This window comes from Xiphias gladius, chromosome 8, assembly GCF_016859285.1.
Source record: "Xiphias gladius isolate SHS-SW01 ecotype Sanya breed wild chromosome 8, ASM1685928v1, whole genome shotgun sequence".
Taxonomy (NCBI): Eukaryota; Metazoa; Chordata; class Actinopteri; order Istiophoriformes; family Xiphiidae; genus Xiphias; species Xiphias gladius.
Genome location: NC_053407.1, coordinates 31,014,325 through 31,034,574, shown reverse-complemented (window position 1 = coordinate 31,034,574; position 20,250 = coordinate 31,014,325). Strand labels below are relative to the sequence as shown.

Below are 20,250 nucleotides of genomic sequence, written 5' to 3'. Positions count from 1 at the left end.
TTAGTTTAAACAGATTTGGCTGTGAGCTACACACACACACACACAAACAAACACACAAACTGCTCTGTAATAATATGAGCTTTAATTCATCCCAATGGGAGTTAATTCTCTGCTAAAGAGCCACATTCAAGGACAGTTATCCCATCTCCATTGTGTCGTATTAAAACACGTTGATAATCGCATCGGTTAATGTGCTCGAATCAATCTGTATAACTATGAATGTCTGGAGGACGAGAGGATGCGAGGACTCCATTTCCACAAAGTTGTTTTCCCATGTCGGAGGAGAAACACAAAGACTTTTTCCAATGTTTTCTTCATTAGTGATCTCTAACGAGTGGCCAGTCTGCTCTGTGGAAGTGCAGATAAACTCCGTGCTCTCGCACTGTCAGCATGAACGATGCGCTTCCATCGGGAGACGGTCAAAAGTGTCCAAGGTGACACCTTCACGTCTCGTTTCGTCCGCCAGTCCAGAACCCAAAGAGGTTCAGTTTACTGTCCTGTAAGGTCAAGACCACATTTCAGAAGCTGGACCCATCCGACTTCTGCCATTTTGGTTGAATCAATTATCAAAAATAGTTGCTGATTGATTTTCTATTAATAATTAAGGCAGTTGAGCATTTACATGCACATTAGTAACAAGTCCTGCAACCCGTACGACCGTATAGGTCGTTTGCCGCGGCCCTCCGATACGACCCACAGGAGCGTGTCCTGAGGCGCCGGCGCAGACCGTCGTCGTCGTCGTGGCAACGGCAGTATACATGTGGTAACTGTTGCGGAGCGTTCACGGATGAACGGAACGTTTTCGCACAGGGAATGAACAGTGGTCTCCTGTGAGAGTCCTGAGTTTATCGACCTCCACCTAACGGGACTTTCCCGCTCTTCGTACTACGTCACCGGACCGCCTCCTGTGCTCCCGTCATAATTACTATGGCCTCTAGAGGTCACCTCGCAGCAAAACGTAGCTAATAAGCTGCTGCACCGACAACGTATGGGCTCGTTTCTTTAGGACAGTCTCCCCCAGAGTGTGCATGTGTGTGTGTGTGTGTGTGTGTGTGTGTGTGTGTGTGTGTGTGTGTGCGTGTGTTCTTCACTGTTCATGCTTCTTCGTATGTGTGTTTTCAGACGGCTCTTCACTGGGCAGCCAAGCAGGGCCATCAGGAGGCGCTGGACATGATGCTTCGCTCTGGAGCCGACGTCAACGTCAGATCGGTGAGTGGTGTGTGTGTGTGTGTGTGTGTGGAAGGCATTAAAGTGCACTTTAAGAACTTCAGCTGGACCTTCACTGCACAAACAAACACAATAACATCACCAACTGCCTTTAGCTCTTCAACGCAGATTTTCCCTTCACCCCAAACCCCTTGAAGGAGCAGTGGAGCATTTTGAGAAAAATGGTCATCTGCTTTCTTTCCGAGAGGAAGGTGACGCCACTCACATGTCTCTGTGTTAAATCCCTTGAAAATAATCAGGTGTTTCTGTCCCTAAATACTACAGTAACCATTAGCCTCAGCTGCTGTTGTTGTGGAGAAGAGGCCAGTCAGAGCACTAGTGACAAAATACAAAAAACCGACTCCTACGTTTACGCATGAAACCAACAGAAACGTCAGGTTTCCATCACGTTCTCCTCATGGTTTCCCATCGTCTGAGCTTTGACTGCAGCTCTTTTAACGACCTCGTCTCGCCGCGTCCTCTTCTTCTGTGGTGGTTTAACGGCAGCGGCTGGAGAGTCAGCTCCACCAGCTGTTGATCAGCTCATATTCACACAGCAGCAGTGGAGGAAAACTAGACTTCACTCAGGTTTTATTTGGAACCTTTTCTGGACATTGTGTAAAAATTTGATTTTACCTGAAATTTGATTTCAACTGAAATTTGATTTGAACTGCAAAATTAGTTGCAGCCTTACAGTGTTCCTGTGATGGAATGAAACTACACTGTTTACTAATTGTGATGTAGTAATGTCTTTATACTCTGATTATACAGGATAAATAAACCAGTTGTTACGTCTTTATACTCTGATTATACAGGATAAATAAACCAGTTATAACGTCTTTATATTCTGATTATACAGGATAAATAAACCAGTTATTCGTCTTTATATATATTTTTATTATAATAAATAAAACCCAGTTATATTATTTATACTCTATATGATTATACATATAAATAAATTACGTCTTTTCTTTTATTATTGATTATATGATAAATAAACCAGTTATTACGTCTTTATATTCTGATTATACAGGATAAATAAACCAGTTATAACGTCTTTATATTCTGATTATACAGGATAAATAAACCAGTTATAACGTCTTTATATTCTGATTATACAGGATAAATAAACCAGTTATTACGTCTTTATATTCTGATTATACAGGATAAATAAACCAGTTATTACGTCTTTATATTCTGATTATACAGGATAATATATTTAAAAGAAATAGGAAATATAACGCTAGTAATGTCAGCATGTGCCCCTCTAAAATAAAAGTCTCCACTTAATCCACAAAGGATTTTAAAAGGATGTACAGTGTCCTGTTAAAAATAAAAGTGCAACAACGTCACACTACTACATAGTCACACACAGAGACCTGATTTGCTGCACGCACACACACCCTCTGGAGCCTGAAGGGGCTTTTTGATTATCCAATTATATGATTCCTGCTCTCATTTAACCCTGAGGTTATGTACAGTGGACTCCCACGAGGCCTTTCCCCTCCAATTCCTGCAGCCTCTCAAGTTCACAGCTTTAACCTCTGCCAGCCAGAGGCTGCCGACACACAACAAACAACAGACGATTGTTTACCTCCCGAGAGTTCAGCCAGAATCCTCCTCCAGCCGCGGCCGCGTTCAGTCACAGAGAAGAGCGCTCACACAGGCTGGCTACACATCCATCCATTCTGTCGGTTTTAAATATGAGTATTTAAGTTAAAAGAAAAAAAATCCCATCTCTTATGAAATTGTGCTGCGGAGCCCCTCAGAGTTGATACGGTTTCCCTTAATCTGCTTTTATTGCTGCAAGGCTACAAAGCTAATTCCAAAAACGGCAAACGGAGCTTTTCAAGGGAAGTTTGGGGCCTTATCTATTCAATGATATTCTTATACGAGTCAACACTGGAGAAATTTCAATTTGGCCTCTGCTGGATCTGAGCTCAGCCTCTGATACGGTGAACCGTGAGATCCGTACTGCTCTTTGTTTGTTCGTCTGTCAACAGAAAAGTTACAGTCAGTTACAGCATTTTTGCTTGAAAAATGACTTGAGTCCCTTCTAAAACCATCCCCTGATTAATTACTTTATAACTGATCGATTAACCAGCACATTGTTTAAGGCTGAATTCATTTATATACCGTCGGTAAGTTTCATATTTTACAGCGCATCGTATGTTTCATGTTTAAAATTTTGGTCTGTGGGCAACTGCAGCTGTCCGATGGATGTAGTGCAGTAAAAAGTACAAAGTTCCCTCTTAAACGTAGTGGAGAAAAGTAAAGTACGAGTACCTCAGATTTGTACCTAAGTACAGTACTTGAGTAAATGTACTTAGTGGCTTTCCACCTCTGAAGCACCGTGGGATTTAACGTGAACGTAGAATAGCAGCAAAAACCAGTGCATGCAGGGAAGGTGAGGGGCAGGAGCGCTGCTCAATTAAAAGAGTGAAACACTATCGATGACGGGAGAAACAGAGCGGGTATTAATCTTCTGAATATTTGCAGCCCGCTAACAGAACAAGAGGTTTAGCAGCGATGAGCTTCCTCCACGAGCCATTCGTTTTAGAGATCACTTCAGGCATCTGTTCGTTTCTTTCTCTGTTTGCTTTCACAGGCAATAAAATGGAGTGAAAAAATATGCAGTTTGACACACAAACGCGCACACGCGGAGCGGCAGTGTGCGGTGGATTGATTCGAAAGGGCCAATGTTTTGATTACTTAATGGCTTCCCAGACAGCCGTGGGCCTGGAGAATTCAATTTAGCATCTGCCTCTCTGAGTGTTAATCTCCTCTCATTCCAGGCTGCCTCGCTGCTGCCGCTGATGTGCACACAGGAGATAATGTTTAAGCCCCAGCAGAGCAAAGCAAAGCAGACAAGTCACTTATTGGCTCCGTAATTACATAATTAACTTTTTGTCTCTAATCGTTAAGGAGGTAATGGCTCCGATAAAAAGACCCTCAGCCAGAGCAGCCAGCAAATCAGAAATCAATAATCCATAGAATGGCATTAAGAGGAGAAAAATAGCTCAGGTTTCAGTTAACGGTTTGGATTCGCTGGAGGGGGTTTTCACTGCTTTCGTAATGGATTTTCCTCTAGTCGCTGGGTTTCTCTCATCTCAGGTCTGCAGAGCTTTAAATACTCACCTGAACCTGAACATTGCTCTTCTTAAAAAGAAAAAGTACAAAACGCAGAAGAAAAGTCGGAGCAGTAGAAGACTTCAATTGTACAAACTGAGTGTATTTAACCTCTGTTACCCTGTGGGAAACTACCCGTGTGCCCATGGTCATTAAACGTGAGCCAGACTTTGAGAAACCTTGCCGGTCGTTTCATCAGGCTTTCTGCCTTCCAGCAGGCGAATCGATTTTTGTGGTCATGGAAGCAGCCTGGCTCTGTGGTGATGAACCACTTGGTCCAGACTGAAACGTCTCAACAACTGTTGTCGCCTGTGGTAGCGCCAGAACTACACAACCTACAGGACCAAGTACCTTCCAAATTAATGACGACAGTCGCATCTGGCTTTGTGTTTAATGCTGCTTTGCACTTATTAAACCACTGATGATGTTTAAACTGTAGGGAAATGAGTGCCCCTGTTTATCCTGTATAATCAGAATATAAAGACGTAATAACTGGTTTATTTATCCTGTATAATCAGAGTATAAAGACGTAATAACTGGATTATTTATCCTGTATAATCAGAGTATAAAGACGTAATAACTGGATTATTTATCCTGTATAATCAGAATAACTGGTTTATTTATCCTGTATAATCAGAATATAAAGACGTTATAACTGGTTTATTTATCCTGTATAATCAGAATATAAAGACGTAATAACTGGTTTATTTATCTGTATAATTCTATATAAAGACGTAATAACTGGTTTATTTATCCTGTATAATTCTATATAAAGACGTAATGACTCTAATGCAGCTGTGACCAGATCTATCTGTTTATTAATGTATTTTATTAATGTATTTGTTAACAACTTTTAACAAACATTAATATTAATGTTTGTTAAGACTTAAACGTGTCCTTATTATCTACAGTACAGTCATTTATAAACCATTATTAAATATACAGATTATACATAACAAATAGGGGGACTTAAGTCTAAAGTCTAACCTAGAAAGGAGAACCAGTTTCATGCATCTCATCAGTAGTTTATGCCCAAATACATTTCTACATTTCCATATCTCCTTAAGTAATTTTTCAGATCTTGGCCCACACGCCGAGTATTGTGTTATTGATTATTTTGAATAAGAGGATAAAAACGTCTATTTCAGACGAGCCCCATTATTAACATTAACATCAACGTGTTTAACTTCCCGTCTGATGTAGTATAACTGTTAAAAACTGGCGTCCAGGGGCTGAATATTTCACTCTGCTTAATCATGAAGGGGCTTCAGTAAATCACAAAATGTGGAAATATTTTGTTATTTTCACTTTGAAACCACTAAAAAGTTGTCATTTTACTCCCTTTAAGAGGTAAATAAGGGTTCGTAAAGTTAAAATATTTCCCAGAGTGTATATTTTCTTATTTGAGATTCATATGATTTCTAGACGTTGAACACATTTGACTAAATACCTTTTTCTCTCTTTTTTCATCCCCTCTTCACCCTCCTCTCCAATCACCCGTCATCACAACAGCATGTAAGTGAGTTTCTGAACCATTATAGCTCCAGAAATCTCCACAAAGACGAGCTGTCGTACCAAATTCCCTTTAGATGTCACGCTGTTTAAGTAAATAGAGCTCTGACAAATATTTACTTCAGTCAAATTACCTCCGGCGGTGGTGTGAAATGAGTTTGCTGCCTCTGTCTTTGATCTTCTGTATTTCTCTGACCTCTCCCATGCCTGCTCCCCCACTCCCATCACGCGTCTCTCTGAAGGGGGTAAGTCATGTTTTAATGCACCTTTAAAATCTACACAACAGCGTATAAGATACACATGTGGTTAAACGGGACTCGTCACACGAGTGGAGGCAGGGATGGAGGGTTTAGAGAGAATCAGAGGAAAATGTCTCCCAGCAAGAAGACAAATCACATTTCTCACCGTGACGGAGGTCAAGTCACTTTCACCGCAGTTTAAAATGAAATTCACGACTGTGGTTTGGCCACAAGACGCTTCGTTCTGATTAATTTATTTACAGATTGTGGCCAAATTGTACACTTTTGGCCGCAGGGTTGACTTTCAAAAACTGAGGGGGAAGAAAACGGCATATTTTTCAGTCCAAATTTTATCAGGTCAGCAGGTTTAAATGAGCTCCTGACCTGGATCTGCAGGATACTATGCACTGCTGCCACATGACTGGCTGGGTGGATAACTGCAGAATAAGCAGGTGAATAGGTGTTCCTAATAAAGTGCTCGGTGAGTTTACGATCAGGGTGATAACTCTAAAAGTATTTAGTCTTTAGACAAAAAAAGGAAAAAATCAGACATTTTGGGGAAAACAAACACGTTGTCTGTGAACATTTGACTGATACGCTCAGAATCAGCGTCTCCTCATTACGTTGATAGAAACGCGATCCAGTCGGAACGTGTCGGCCAGTCAAGATAAAGTAGCTGTGATAACTTTCCAGAGTAGATTTCCGAACCTCTGCAGCGTTTGGCGTCGATGAACCTTTAGACTCAAAGTGGACAAAGCGGATCGATGTCCATGTCTCCCCTTCAGCTTAAGCAACGGCCCCTCACCAGCACGGACGCTTAGGGCTGTCTTCAGCGGCAGAGCCCACTATCTGTTGTGTCAGACGTCCCTCAGGTGCAGGCGTGAACCTTGTGTCGACAGCCTGTTAGTTCCCAGTATTTCTTTGGCCGGACATGAAATGCCTGTGTGTGTATTGATGAAGGTCGGTGGACCCTTAAAACACCAGGCACAAACACAGAGTAAGTGCAGCACTGGACCATTTGATAACTAATTAAGTCTGATATGTTAATACTTATTTTACAGTATGTCAGAATGCTGTCGATAAATCAAACAAAAACCCAGCCGAAGAAATCTTGCTCATTTGTACCTATGTATTTGTTAGTGAGCTGAGTCTGTGTGTATTAAACACGGAAACGTCTTGGATCTCGACTGAGGCCTCACCTTGATCCTCCTTCACTCTCAGGACCTCCTGCTGGACTGGCCTTTACCTCTGATACGGAGCTTAAAGTGCGTTTGAACACATGAAAGCATCTCAACCTTTCAACGAAATGTCAAACAGTCTGTTTACGGCCACAGAGACGTCTATATCTCACCTGCGCAGGGAAGTCCTGCTCTTCAGCAAACGTGTGACTCATTTACAGTTTCCTAAAAGTGATCATTAGGATTCTTATGTCAGTGTTTTGTCAGGTCCAAAGTGTTTACCTGCTATTTGTGCAAACAACATAATCCATCATTTACAGGAGAAGCACACAGAGAGAGAGAGACTCCTGTAACCATGTCAGCTTGTTGTCACTTGACTCACAATCATCTCTAAAGACAGAACTATATATATATTTCATCGTATGGCAGTTTCTTTCTGACACACTGAGATCGGTACATGTGCGTCTCACTGTGAAGGTAAGGATGTTGACAGGACAGCAGCCTGAGAGAAGGATTGTGACAGTGCGGTGTTTCAGAGCGTTTGATTGCTGCTTTTTGTTCTGCACATCAAACGGCCTCCTGGGCCCATTTAAAGTCAAGATGGAGATGAGAGTTTAGAGACACGGCGTTCTGTAAACTACAGACCCGTTCTCTTAATCAACACTGACTTCAAACCATCTGCTGTGTCCTTACTGTCATTTAACTCCGGTTTAAAGGCTGGACTGACGGTGATGTGAGCGTTTGTTCGTCTCCGACACTGACAGCGGCTCGGGATGACGGACATCCGATCCGCTGGGACCCGACGGTGTTAATGTGTACAAACGACGGCTGTCGCAGCCTCACTTCCAGCTCTACGAAACCACAGCAGAGAGGAGAGGAAACGCTGAGTGTCGAGCATGAGTTTCTGTCAGAGTGGTTCAAACCAGACCAGACAGGATGACGGACACGGGGAGAGATTTCTCTTGACAAGCAGCGCAACTAAAGAAGAGAAATCACTGTTGTTGTAGTTGAAAGGCTCCTTCTTTTATAAATCAGGCGGATTCTGAACAGACTTGGGTTCTTACAGTCATTTGCAGATCTCAGATGAAGTCTGGAGACAGAAAGACACTTTTCAGATGAAAATGACTGACAAATCCAAGCTGTAATTTAAGCAGATAACACATCTTTCCCCTGAATAAAGCACTCAGCTGATCTGTCACATGATCCAGGAGCTCTGGCTTTAATTCATTTAAAAGAGGAATACTGGAGCACTGACTGACGTTAAAAGTTCAAACCTTTAAAACAGCATTAAACTACGTCTCCTCCATCTGGACGACCAGTTTCTGTGTCTACATACTTAAACACGGTCACGAAACGCAGCTTCGTATCGGTCGGTCAGTCATCGCTTTCCCAAACGTTGGGAATAAGTGCTGCGTTAAGTCGTCAACAGACAAGGACAAGAAGACGGAAGGAAAAAAAAGAGCATTAAGAACATTCAAATCTCGTAACCTAGACTCTGAACCACTGAGAGTACCAATCACAGCAGGAACGGGGAACGCTCGGGTCCATCCAGAATCCAGGTCAGATATCAGATATCAGATATCACATTCGGAGCTCAGTCTCCTGAGGTCTCCTGTCTGACATGAGCAGGATGACTTCAGAGGTAATTAATGAAAACTGATCGGTGTTTCAGCCACAAAAACCAAACAGAAATCAGCTGAAATTCTGACACTAAAATGGAAAGTGGGCTTCCAGTCATGTAGGTCAGGGGCTGACTTTGATGAACTGGCTTGATGATGGTCGAACCGGAGGAGGTTACCGCTCGTTGTCAGCGAAGGTTTGCTCGTTTACCTTCATGACTGAAACACTGAAATCTATCCATAATCAGTTTTAATTGCCTGCACCTACAGATCTGTTAGCTAAGCTTTTCATCCGTCAGCAGCAGTCATTTGGAATCAGCCAAACACATGTTTTTAATCTTCACTGCTCCTCCGAACGAAGCCTCTCTCTGAAAGACCACGTCTCCTTTTCAGGGAGAATTGTAGCGTTAACGTCGCATTATCGATCTGGATTCACCGTTACAGTTTCTGGACTTTCTTAAAACCAAAGCTGGTGCTACCATGAAGCTGCCACCTGGAAATACCTGTAAAAACGTGGTTGGGGGAAGCTCCCATGGTCAGGCTCCCTTCACGTCAGTCACAATGGGTTTAACAGTCTTCGCCCAAGAAATCTTTCCAAACTACTCCTGCAGCATAATCCCCTTCAGCACTGTCCATCTGTATGTTCCAAACACTCACGCCCACTGGAGGTTTGCAGCCTCCAGGAGGACAATAAAGCAGAGCGGATGTAGTGCTCAGCCATGCACTGTATGGTTAAACACTGACTGACTGGAGAATGCTAGTGGACGGGAGAGACGAGGATTAGTTTATGTTGCAGAAAGAGTTTGGATGGATAATTACTATAAGATAAATTAAAATGTAGATTTTGTTCAAAACGAATCCAAGTAGAATAAGTCGAACTCAGAAACTCCTCTTCAGCTTCTGCTGTTGTCACAGAATCCAGCTTGTAGTGGAGGAGCATACAGTGGGTCTGTAGGAGATAATCTTGTACAGTGGTGTGTGTTATTGTGAGTACAGTAAAATCTAATCATGCTGTGTGTACAGATCCTTATACTGTGTGTTATTTACAGGGCTACACTGCTCTCCACCTCGCCTCCATTCACGGCCACCAGCACATCGTCCGCGCCCTCATCAACACTTACAGTGAGTCGGTCCAGCCAGATACACGAGGAGCTTTCAGAAACGAGCTCCTTGGACATGAGGACAAAAATCAACACACACATTACAGATTACAGTATGTGTGTGCACATGAGAAAGAATTTATTCTACTAATAATATTGACCACAGGATATATTTGACCTGTCCCTCTACTTCATTTGACGGACCACACCTCTCGGATCAAATACGAAACTGAGTCGATGTTTTTTCCCTAAATCTGCAGGTAATTTGTTGTCTCTTGAACTAAGGCGGCCCGGAGACGTGTTTTTATATTGCTGATACCTTTGCAGTGCAGTTACAAGTGAGGGTCTTGTTCATACTAAGGTGAAAAATTGATATTCACATGTTGAGAATCAAACATCGAGGGATTCTTCCTCTCCACGCCTCAGAGACTCTCTGAGAGGCAAAGGAAGCAGTGATGCAAATCACTTCTGGCAGACAAAAGACCCACCAAAACGCTCGGATTGACAGGTCCAGTCCAAACCCAAATCACCCCCCTTCCTCCTCACACACCTCCACCCTCCTCTGCAGGAAGAGGAGAGGCGGGGACTTCATATTGCCGCTAATGAGGCACGCCCGAGCCTTAAGCCATCGTGGCAGTTCGCGATGGACGCGTGATGATCCCTGCGGAGTGTCGGAGGCTCCCCGCACCCTTAGTTTGACACCCCCGTAACCACAGACGGCCATATGCTGCCAGTCAGAGCGCACAATTCAGCGTCGACACATATGGTCTACAGGGTCACCGTCTCCAGACGCTCTGCCTGTGCACAAAAGATGTTTCCATATGGCCACAGAGGAGGGAGAGGCCTCCGTCACACAACAGAGGCTAAATAAAAACCGTCTTTCTGTTTCCTGCAGTGTCAGAGTAACAGCAGCAGATCTGACCCGTCAGTCGTAGAATTGACCTTAAAGTGAGTTTCTAGCTGTTTGTCTCTGACTCTAGTTCATTTGAAGGGGTTGATGTGAAAGAACTGGCCAACTGTCGAATTCAGTCTCCAAACAAACGGGGCAGCATGTTACCAGCAAGTTGGGGTGTTCGCCCCCATCGTAGGAAACAAGGACACGCTCTCTTCTGGCCTCTTCCCCCTCCACCTCCCCTTTGCCAGAGTCGGACTAGCCGTCAGGCAGACTGGGACAAATCCTGGTGGACCGTCAAAAAAGTTTTTACTGTATATTATTCATTTTTGAAATGAGTGCGCCATTAAAGTTAACTAAATCTGATCTTCTGGCCACAAAAACATGAGCAGAGCATGAGGCCACATTAACAGCGTGCCCTACACACTGTTCTTCTTCCCCTGGTGACTGGCCAAACACATAGGGAGTCACAAAGAGACATCCACTGATTTTCAGCACCTGTAACTAAGTTTGAGAGCGGAAAATCATTTTTTGGATCTACAACATTCCAGGAAATAATATGCTTCCGTACCCGTCTCAGATCCAGACAAAAATACAGAAAGGAAACTACTGTAGTAAAGATTTGTACTCTTGTTTGACTTTGAGGAAAACTTTGCACCTGCTCGTGTACAAGAGGGAGAATTCACTTCTCCAGAGGTTGTGGGAAAGCATTCTGGGAAATGTAGGAAATTACTAGCTGAAGTAGACAGGACAGGCTTGAGATGAAAAAGTTTGTCAACACTTTGTCACATCAAAGCTCCTGGACTGTGAAGTCGGCTGGTCGACGGAGCCAAGATACAGTTTCACGTAATGTGGGTTTAGCCGACGTGAGGCCTCCTGCAGTGGAGATCAGATTTTGTTTCTGGGAGAAACAGCGGTGGCAGTTTAAACTGCGTTTAAGGTTGGTGGGTGGAGCGATGGTGGGAGTTAAACTGTCTGTAATGACCAGAGTCGGTTTCACACTGTAACCATTAGCTTTGCAGGGTCACACTGAGGAAGCTCAGAGGAGCAGCTTCCTCTGAGCTGCAACATGATGACTGAGTTCAGCCTCCAACCTCCTCAGATGGGAAATCCACACCAGCCGCACGAGTCCTCATTAAACTCACCGTGGCTGTGAAATATGGGATCAAACAAGCGAGTTATATACTGAATGCAGTCAGTGTTTAACAGATCTTTGCTGTTCCGTAATTGTATGTACACCACAGTATGTACAAACAAATGTGGCCAAAAACAGTTAGACTCTTAGACTCGGGCTGCAGCGTTTTAAATCAGCTGCCGTTGCCCAAAGTATTTTAGAGTTGATCACACTAAAGATAAAAAGAAATACGCAGTTACCATAAAGGTGCTAAAATTAACTCAGGGATGAAGTGGCTTCGGCTGGATGCAGGAACCAGGTCCCCCTCATGGAGTCAGGCCTAAACACTGAGCTTGCAGGTGCGGGTCTCATGACCGGGCCCGTACCTGTGAAGCACAGTCGGGCTCACGAGGCAGCTGTTTTGCGGGCCCACAGCTGTAAGGCTAAGAATAGTGGTCTACGACACTGCCCTGATAGGATGAGAAGGAGAGACCTCTGTGCACGGCACTGACTCTGGGACTCTGACTCTAGGCAGGAACTGTGATGATCACGAGCCCTTGACAGAGCACTGTTGTGCTAGAGGGTTCATTTATGCAGCTGCACGATGTGGAGACGAAGGCTCTGACTGTACTTTGTGGCTACACACTGAGCTGTTCATAGTCTTCTCGGAGTTTCCAGAGTTTGCAGGCTCCCTGAAAAGAGGTCACAAAGGAAATCCAAAAGCTCTGCACTGGAGCGACAAGATGCTGTTGGCTCTGGGCATTGTTGGGCTGAAGGTTTCATCCTGGTCCACTACTGTTCTCTGTGGAGGGGCCATGGGAGTTGCCCATCCGGTCTACCATGGGGTGTCAGAGCTGTTGCTAGGAGCCACCCGGTCCTTGTACACGCTGAGTGAGACCAGTGTCCTTATTTTCACCAGAGAACAGGAGCAGCGGTGGAGTCGGGCGTGTTCAGTGTGGCGACCTCAGGATCCTCCAGCGCACCCTCCCACAGGCTGGGAAATCTGGTCCAGGCCGGGTCAAGACCGTGTCAACACCGAGTCCCTATTCAGGACTGAGACCAAAGCATCACCTAAAAAATCTTACATTTACAATCACACAAAAATCCAACAATGAGCCAATAATCTGAGTGAGATTAATTTAATATAAATGTTGTCCTTATATGGAGAGGTTGAAAACACCCTACGACATTACTCTACAACACTTTCCCGTATCCAACCTCAGACCCAAACTGTCCCTGCAGCGGTTTAGCTTTGTGGCTAATCTACAGGACGGGCTGCTGACCGTCCTCAGTGAGAGAGGGGGTCCTGCACAAACAGATCGACATACAACGACTGACGTGCAACTGTAAAATAAGGAGAAAAAAAGGAGGAAATGATCCATTTTCAGTCAGACCTCTTTTTTTGTTTTGTTTTTGAAAGAAAAAATGCAATAAACTTGGGTGAATCTGCGGGGCCACCAAACCATTAAAAGGATACGGAAAAAAAACATGATAAATGTGTTAGATCACATTTATCTTTTGAACTAATCTCTACTGGGTTTTTTTGTGAAATACTGAATATTCGACCTCTTTGGGACTCTAACTATCCTCCCACTGAAACCAGCAAAAAAGGTAAAATCACTTAATTTTAAGGGGTCACAAGACAAAAAGGTGGGGAAGAAACGGATGTGCACTGAAGAGGAGGATGGGGTGGCAGCTCTTCAGCCTTTCTAAAACCCAGGATACGCTATGTATGTAGACGACGGACCGTAGCATCTGCTCTGAAGGAGTGAACGCAGAGTTTTAATTGAGGAGAAAATGGAAATGAAAAGAGAGAACAACCGCTCCTCTTCGTGCTGATCAGACTGACGGGCTGAGCCGTCTGCAGAAGAAGGCGTTTTTCAGGGTGCAGTGGACGTGGTGTCATTCATGGTGAGGAGGCTACCGACTGAGAGAAGAAGCTGTTGACCTTTCTCTGTGTGCTCCCCCCCCTCCCGCTCACCACCGCAAGTGTTATCTCAAATAATTACCCTCCGCCTCTGTCTGGGACTCTCCCGAGGCCTCTGCAGCCTCGTTCTGAGCCTCCTGTTTGCAGAGAGGAGAGGGCTTTAGACTCGTCCACCAGGCCTGCAGCCAGGACGCCATTTAATAATTAGCCACCCCGGTACCTGCGAAGACCCCCAGCTTATCCAGGCCACGTCCAAGGAAGTGTAGCTGGAAATCAGAAGGGAAATACAGCCTCGGTAGCTGGTCTCTATTATACTGCGTACAGCACATCGTTATAGCCAGTGAGGATATTATTTTAATGACCCCACAGGTGAGGAGCAGCGTTTGTTGGGTCACCTGTTCGATGGTGACAGCTGCTGTCTTACACCTGGACAGTGGTCATGTTGGGATGTTTAACTCAGCAGGTGACGTGACAAAGTTCATTTGCGGAAGAATTTACCTGATGTAAAGACTGAATCAGAGCTTTTCATGCATCTTTTGGCAAATCAGCTCTTCCAATAGCGAATACAGGATCCTCAAGTATCGAAGTACTACATGATGAGTTTCCAGTGTCCATGTATCTGAGTTTGGACCAAAACTCTGTATATTTCTTTGAGTTCTTGAAGACGTGTGACGCGCAGCAGTGTATTATGACTAATACATTTAATAAGTACTGTACTTTACCATATAGTTTGGAGGTACTGTACTTGATGATACACGTATAATACTTGATACTTCTACTCCACTACAGTTATTTGACAGTTATAGTTAGTAGTTACTGACTTTTCAGATGGATCAGTCGTATTGTTATAGATTAAACTGCCCTAAAGTACATGTTGTGGAAATTAGTTTGGACCTGGCAACGTAAAAAAGGTGCGTACACGTACACCTCAGTTTATAAGACGCTGAATGGGGCCATTTTGCGTTGTGAATATTTTTGCTTTCACTTTAAAAACATGTTACTACCAGTGCTAATGTGTTTTGAAGATTTTAAATGCAGGACTTTGACTTTTAAATGGATCATTTTTATATTTTTGTTGCTACATTTACTTAAGTAAAAGATCTTCGAACACTGGTGACTTGAAATGTTCTGTAGATCTGTTTCTGTTAAAAACACTACATAACCATATCATGAAAATATGTTATCAGATAAAGGCAAAAACGAAGTCAAAAAATTTCATGAGATCAAAACGAATGCATCCGAGTGTCACTGTAACCTTTTCTGTTTTTGTGGTTAGATGCTAAAACCAGCATCAGAGATTATCACGGGAAGACGGCTGTTCACTACTGGAGCGGCTGCACCGACATCTTCAACAAACCAGACTCTCAGGCAGGTGAGTGAGGAAACTGCTCGTCTGATCCACAACGATATTCATTCTCCATGTCTGATGGTTATTATTTATGTTTGAATTTAGTAAACCACCTTTATACATTGATTTCATCTCTAAAAATGGTCTTAAACTGTCTTGTGTTGTCTGAAGAACTAGTTTTAATGTTGTCCTACCAATAATATTGGTAATATATCATTTGATTTGGATGATTCTGTACCTCGTGACACTGGGCCCTGAATGACTGTCGGCAGCAGCTCCACTGGTTCTAATGAAACACGGTGGACCCACTGAATGGAGGCTTCTCAGTTCACATCCTGCAAACTGACCTGAGCGGAGAGAAATCAGTGATTCCTGCCGGAAGGGAGCCGATCGGTCCGTCTGTGATCTGTTGGCCTTCTTCTGATTCTGTACTGCTGCAAAGGCTCCTGACACTACTCCAACAGAAATTCTAGCAGTGTTTTTACTCAAAGCCTACGATCACAGAAACTAATGGATGGAAATTCCACTGTAGTGCCACTTTAATGCCACCTGCTCAAAATGGACGAGTTTTACTGTTGTTCCATTAGATTTCGTAACGTCTTCAGATGTATCTGTTTTCACCGTCTGGATGTCAGTCGCTGTAACCTGGGACTGTCTGTGTTTTCAGGTGGGAGGTTTTCTCGAGGAAGATGGACTCAGCGGTACAATCTGCCGTCTTTGCGTCTTTCTCGTTCTCGCAGTCATGGTCAGCTCAACCTGGAGTTTGGGACGGTGCCTCAGTCGTCTCCTCACGACATGTTGGACCTCCAAGTGTGACTTTTACGCTCCTGCTGGAGATCCTTCCTCCAATGAAACTGTATGTTCAACTTTCCAAAGCGGCTCCACAATCAGTCCCGTTGAATTTGTCCACCTGGTGTTTATCATTTTCTTTGGACCTAGTGGCTGAAACCTTTATAACACAGCGTGTTCAGAGAGTAATGGTTTTGTATACGAGGATTTATTTGGGCTGAGGTGCATCATGAGACTCCGCTTGGTTCATACAGGTCAGTGAAAGCAAAGTGGTGGATGAGACTTCAAAGTGTTGACTCTCTTTCAGATTTAACCGTGACCACGACACTTCCCGAACTCTAAACATGTGGTTTTTACAGGCTTAACCCCGTTTGTTTCGTTGTCACAAGTGCAAAATAAAAAAAGGTTTAAACAGTAAACATCTCCAGCTGTGCTCAATTTGAATGCTTCGTTTGATACAGTATGTTGATGTCGGATGTAAAGAAAGCAGCGTTGCCTTTCCCCAGAAAAACGTTTGGACTTGTTTTGTGAAAGTGTGACCCTGCCTGTTAATTAATAAGTCCAGTCAAATTTTATTTACACAGCCCAATATCACCAATCACAAATCTCCCTCCAGGGTCTTAACAACCTGTACAGCATACGATCCCCTCTGACCTTAGACCCTCGAGTCGGACGACGGAAAACTCTCCAAAAATCCCTTTAACGGTAAAAATGGAAGAAACCTCAGGAAGAGCAACAGAGGAGGGATCACTCTTCAGGACGGAAAGACAGGAAATAGATGTTGTGTGTACAGAACAGAGCCACAAAGTAGATTTACAGTGTGGACAATCTGGATAACAGCCTTACAGATTGTAAACAACGACGAAGAAAATGATTTGGAATGATCTCGAGCAACTTCCAGGACCTGAGCCACACAACCTCCCGTCCACCGTGAAGACCTGGAAAGAGGACAGACTACACAAACACACAAGAGGCAAAACCAAGCACATCATTCACACGTCTAGGAGAAGGAAACAAACAGTCAGAGGAAGAGGGAGACAAGCACGAGGCTGGGGCTCCTGGAGGACGAAGATCCAGATCCAAAACATCTGGAATGAGGCACTGACAGCCAGGAGAGGGAGAGACACAAGGACGAGGCTGGGACTAAGCTGCTGAGACAGGACTCCTTCCGGTACTTTTGAAAAGGATGGAAAGTTAGGGATAGGTCGATAATTATTTAGAGGTGTGGTTCCTGAAGTAAATGTTTAACCACAGCAACTGCGAAAGAAAAAAAGTAGAAAGGAAGTTAAAAAAAAAAGCTGTTTGACGTGAGACTCCTCGTGGTGTCCATTAGGAATCAGCCGTAAATGTTTGACACTGTGAAACACGTTTCACCCTCCCGCTCTCTTTCACACTCCCATAAATGTCTTCATTAACTTCCACTCCATTGGCTGGCTCACAGCATAAAGCTCATTATCTGCCTTAATAAGGCGGAGCAGCGGCGTTTGTGTCAATGATAAGCGGGAAACTAGCGGACTGGAGGTAGGACACACTCAGCACTAATAACAAACGCTCAGGCCACTTAATGTGGAAATTAGCATAGCACTGCAGCTATCAGAGACTGTGGTGTAGTCCATGTGTGACTAAAGGCCATTGAACATGCAGAATGATGCGAGTTAATGGGAACATACCCAGCAAAGTGGAAATTCGTATGCATCATCTGGAGAGAGAGAGATCCGGAGCGCTCAGGTCCAGTCCTTGAAATCTGCAAATTCCACACAGCGTCAGCAACACAAGGTTTAAGAGTCTTCGACACACAGTCGATGTGTGTACGTGAACAGACAGTGGAGATTATCAGAGGTCCAGCAAAATAAAAAACATGTTGACGAGACATGTCAAAAAATACATTTTTTGGTTTTTTAATGCTGCACCATCGATATGAATGGAGTTTGACATTGATATTATTATTCTTTGTGTTACTTCTGTTTAGGAAATAGCCATGCTCTAAGTTTTGGAACAACAGTTCCCATCATGCTTTGGGTGGATGAAAACACTAAGCATAATGTCTGCTGTGGGCTACAGCTTAAGCCCAGGTTTTCATTCTGTATTTGTTTCCATTCAGTCAAACTGTCCCGTTAAAAGCTGCTGAACCAGCTGTGATCAGCTCCTGTTCTCAGTGTAGCCGTGGACGTTCAGACAACTGTCACTGGGTCACTGTGATGCTGAGGGAAACTTAAAAACAGGAAGATTCTGAATGAAGTTCTGCAGCCTCTTTTTCCTCTGGTTGCTAAGTGGTTTTTTAATGACGTCCTCAGGAAGTGGACGTCTCGCTGCATCATATCAACGTGTGCTTCATGTCTTTGAGTTCAGATCTGACTCAGGACTCTGAGAAGTTGTGCGATTTCTGACGTAAATGGCAGAACTCACCTAACACAGTATCCTCGCCTCGTGTCCCTCCCTCCGCACAGCCCCTTCAACCCATCTGCATCCCCTGGGGGAGGCACCTCACAACCTGGAGACCTCTGATCCAGACTAGGATATCTTTATGAAATTCATATGAATATTCATGTTCCTTTGAGGACGGTTCCTGAGGATTTTGCTGACCCCGCGACCTTTCGTCTACCACCAACATCAGGTCAAGATGCCTTGAGGGACAATTTGGCCCATGCTGGGATAACTCTAAAACTAAACTAACTCCACTCCCGTCGAGGCCGCGATGTGTTGTTATTATTATTGTCATTATATGATGCAAGTTAAATGTCACAACTCGTGCTCTATCTCTGGTTTTATTGAGTTTTACTAAATAGACTTCAGCCTTTAATTTGCTCTTCAGAGGCAATCTGGGGAAAAATCAGTAAAATAGGTGAAAGATGTCCTGAAATGAAACTTGAAACATCAAATCAAATGAAGTAAAGGATCAGACAACTACCTCCACCGCTGCCCGGTGTTGTGAACGTGTTCACGGACCGAAGCCTGAAGAGGCGGTGATGTTTCAGTGCCGTGTTACCTGACACACACAGTGAGTTACAGCTGGAGCAGGAGGTGAGAAGACGTCCTGCTCCTGTGAGAGCAGACCTTTCTCCCGTCGTCACGTCTCTCCGTCATCCTGATTCATTTTGGAGTAGACAGGTTTACAGTGAGAGGAGCGGGGCTCTGTCTACTGTGTTTACAGTGGCAGCTCTGTCAGATCTGGGATCATAATGAGGTGCTGGTGACTCGTCGGTCTGGTTGAACATTGTCGCCACAGAGTCCAGGACATTATCGCCTCAACAACTGCTCCTTTGAAGCCTTTAACATACAGTTTCCCCCTTTTCTGCTTTAAGGTTGTTAAAACCACCTTATTCCACTCTGACAGTATTTATTTCATTTACTGTGTAACAGGTTGCTGCAGCTGTTTATTGAAGCTATATGATGTTTACACTGACTGAAGTATTCAAACTCGAGACTCCTTGTTATTTATGGCTGCATCTTTCCACCAGACAGAAATGTTCTAGACGTCTTTTGCATCAGTTTTTATTTCCCTGAAATTTAGCCTGAGAGGTTTGGAAACTGTTGGGTTGTTTGTCACTTATTACCTGGCCAGTGGAGGCATTTGTGACCTCGCTCCAAAAAGTATTCAGTGACTTGATCACGTAGAATTCTCAGCAGTAACCAACGGGGGAAAAGCCGTCTCCTGGAAAATCACATTTCAATGCAGCTAAACTAAACAGTAAATACATTTTGTAAGAAACTTGATCCCTGTCTGGATTATTTTCACAGATGTTGCTCAATGAATCGAGCAACGTTTATTAATGGCAGCAGAGTCTAAAGGAGGTGGTCGGGGTGGAGGGAGGACGTACCAAAGCCAGGACTGTCACACCAGAGACCAGGTTCACATCCAGAGTCCCGTCTGTGGTTCAGACAGCAACAGCTCTTTGGTTCAGGTTCAGGAAAGATGGAGCTTTTGGTTCAGTGTAAGTAAAAGTCAAAGTGAACTTTTTCTGAATGAATCCAGACCAGGATCTCTCCTGAACCTGAACCAGGTGCTGTGAGAGTCTGAACAGAACCATAAACCAGTTAATGACGCTGGAGTCGCTACAGGTGGACGTTGAGCTGCAGGATCAGACGTTTTGGTGGAAAACAAACACGTTGTCTGTGAACATTTTACTGACGTATCTGCGACTTGTCGGAAATGTAAATTAAAAGAAAACAAAATATGGTCGCAGTTATGTTTCCTAC

General features: G+C 43.9%; 1 protein-coding gene across 1 annotated transcript; it reads left to right on the top strand.

The window, feature by feature from the left end:
- The first annotated feature begins 397 nt into the window (after positions 1–397).
- LOC120793094 (ankyrin repeat domain-containing protein SOWAHC) lies at positions 398–16,398 on the top strand. Its single transcript, XM_040132782.1, has 7 exons — positions 398–499; positions 1,123–1,209; positions 2,463–2,465; positions 4,261–4,263; positions 9,933–10,005; positions 15,193–15,288; positions 15,932–16,398. Exons 1-7 carry the CDS (start codon positions 398–400, stop codon positions 16,078–16,080), a joined length of 513 nt encoding a protein of 170 aa, XP_039988716.1. The 3' UTR covers positions 16,081–16,398.
- The last annotated feature ends 3,852 nt before the right edge of the window (positions 16,399–20,250 follow it).